Consider the following 2,326-nt stretch of genomic DNA (forward strand, 5'->3'; position numbering starts at 1 on the left):
GGGCTCCAGCAGGCGCAGCATGCTCACGTCCGCGCTCTCGAACAGCATCCGCCAGTAGAAGTGGCGCCGGAGCCGCTCCCCGCGCCAGCGGCTCTGCAGCCCCAGGTACACGGTGCGCAGGTACCTGCCGGAGGACGCGGTGCTGAGGCGCCCACTCCGAACCCGACCCTGGCCACACTGAGCCTACCACCCCAAATGCTAAACGGCCGTTTAGAAAGGACCCACTCCTGGGGCTGAGGTCGGGGAGCTCCTGCTGGGCTCTTCAGCTTCAAGCAGTGACACAAAGGAGAGGCTTAATCCAGCATTCTCATCATCATTACTGCTCTGGCACATTGGGGCCTGCTTTCCTCACCGGGTTCCTGACTCCCTACAGTGCCCTGAGCTTACAACAGCCCTGCTATTACCCCCATTTTATAGATGAGAAAACTGAGACCCAGAGAGCTATGCCATTGGTCCAAGGCCACACAGCTAGGAAGCAGTGGAACCAGCATCACACCCAGGCAGCCTGGCCTCAGGGCTCACCTTCTGATATTAAGCAACTCTGCCTCTCCCCGTATGCCATTAAGAGTTTGCCGCCCTGGCCGGTTTGGCTCAGGGGATAAAGCGTTGGCCTGCGGACTGAAGGGTCCCGGGTTCAATTCTGGCCAAGGGCACATGCCTGGGTTGCGGGCTTGATCCCCAGTGGGGGGCATGCAGGAGGCAGCCGATCAATGATTCTCTCTCATCATTGATGTTTCTATCTCTCTCTTCCTCTCTGAAATCAATAAAAATATATATTGGAAAAAAAGAGTTTGCCTACTCAGGAGCAGTTCCTGGTGCCAGCCCCCAGTTCTGTGGCCACCAGCAGCTTTCTGGCGTGTTCCCAAGCCCACCCCTGAGTGCCCAGTTCTCCCCACAGGGCACGGGAGGCTGCTTAGAGACCCTCTGGCATTTGAGACTTCGCTGCTTCTTCTCACCTCGCTTCTCCCAACAAACCTCCTGCCTCCAGCTACTCTGCACAGGCCACAGATTCCAGCTCACAATCCTCCTCCTCACTGGGCTTTTGCAACTGCTGTTTCCTCTGCCTGGTAATACCCCCCCTCCAGCCCCCAACCGGGATAACTCTTGCTTTTCCCCCAAGGCTCAGCTTATCAACATGATTTCTTCCAGGAATCAATCCTCCACTGACCACTCCCCACTTGGAGTAGGGGCCTCCCCCAGGCTCTCCTCCAACCTAGCACTTTTCACAGTGGGTTTAACTGTCTGCTTATGCATCTGCCTCCCCCACACTGTGATCTCTGTGAGAACGATTAGGTCGGCTTGCTAACTGCTGTATCTCCGATTCTTAGCACGTAGATGCTCAACCTGTGTGTTGCCTGAATGAATAAATGAATGAATGTGTGAATGATTGAAAGTTTGTTGAACTGAATGGAGCTCTGGTAACCCAGTAGGAGCATGGAGGGAATCCCAAAGTCCTGAGACCAATTCCTCACTTTGTTGTGTAATCTTGAGCAAGAAGACCCTCTCTGAGCCCTGCCTGTGAGCGTTAAATGAGTGAGATCATTTGCAACCATGAACCGCAGTGCCCACTGGGTGACAAGGGACCTGGCCACGCAGATCTCTGGATCTGATTTCTCCTCTCTGTCCGGGTGCCTTGCCCGGCAGCTCCACCCCTGGCTGTTGCAGTCATAGACACTGGCCCCCCAACCCCCAAATTCTCTGATTCATGCCCTTTGCTGCAACCAGAGAGGGCTCCTTTAGAAGTGATCTCCCCAGAAACCACGGGGGAAAAAACAACATATTCAGTGACCCTATTGCCTCCATCAGAAATTGGGGAACCGGAGATTTCCCAGAAACAGAGTGCTGGCATTTTCAGAACGTTGTTTAGAGGCCAACAGCATTCAACTGTGTACAGCCAACCCACGGGAGGAACCACAGTGCTCCCTGAAATTTGGGATCAACTGATAGACCCAGAGTTTCCCCAATGAGTATCCTGGTCTTAGCAATGGTGTGGCCCTCTCTGGGCCTCAGTTTCTCCAACAGGGATGGGTTTGATGACTCTGTAGATCCTTTCAGAGCGAATGTTCTTGGATCCGAACTCTCCCCTGAAAATGTGGCTGGAAACATCCAATTTAGGGCTCTCCGTCCCATCCCCGCTCCCTCAGTCTAACTCTCCCACCCAACGCTGAAATCCCCTTAGCAAATCCCCTTAGCTTTCCACCCTCCGCTCACACACTTTCGTGGTAGGGAGTCCCTATTCCTGAGGCGGGGCCTTCTGCTTCTGAGCAGCTCCAGACGGACTGTGTTTCTTTGATGAGCAGAAATTTGTCTCCCTGTATCTTTCGTT

At 54.0% G+C, this 2,326-nt stretch overlaps 1 protein-coding gene across 1 annotated transcript in view; it reads right to left on the reverse strand.

Annotated features, from left to right (window-relative positions):
* The window catches only part of XKR7 (XK, Kell blood group complex subunit-related family, member 7), a 28,565-nt gene that overhangs the window by 3,235 nt on the left and 23,004 nt on the right, over positions 1-2,326 (reverse strand). Inside the window, exon 2 of the mRNA XM_005879870.2 lies at positions 5-124. Within this exon, the coding sequence (XP_005879932.1) occupies positions 5-124 (120 nt within the window). The remainder of the gene's footprint in view (positions 1-4; positions 125-2,326) is intronic.

Source organism: Myotis brandtii, unplaced genomic scaffold (assembly GCF_000412655.1).
Source record: "Myotis brandtii unplaced genomic scaffold, ASM41265v1 scaffold61, whole genome shotgun sequence".
NCBI classification, from domain to species: Eukaryota; Metazoa; Chordata; class Mammalia; order Chiroptera; family Vespertilionidae; genus Myotis; species Myotis brandtii.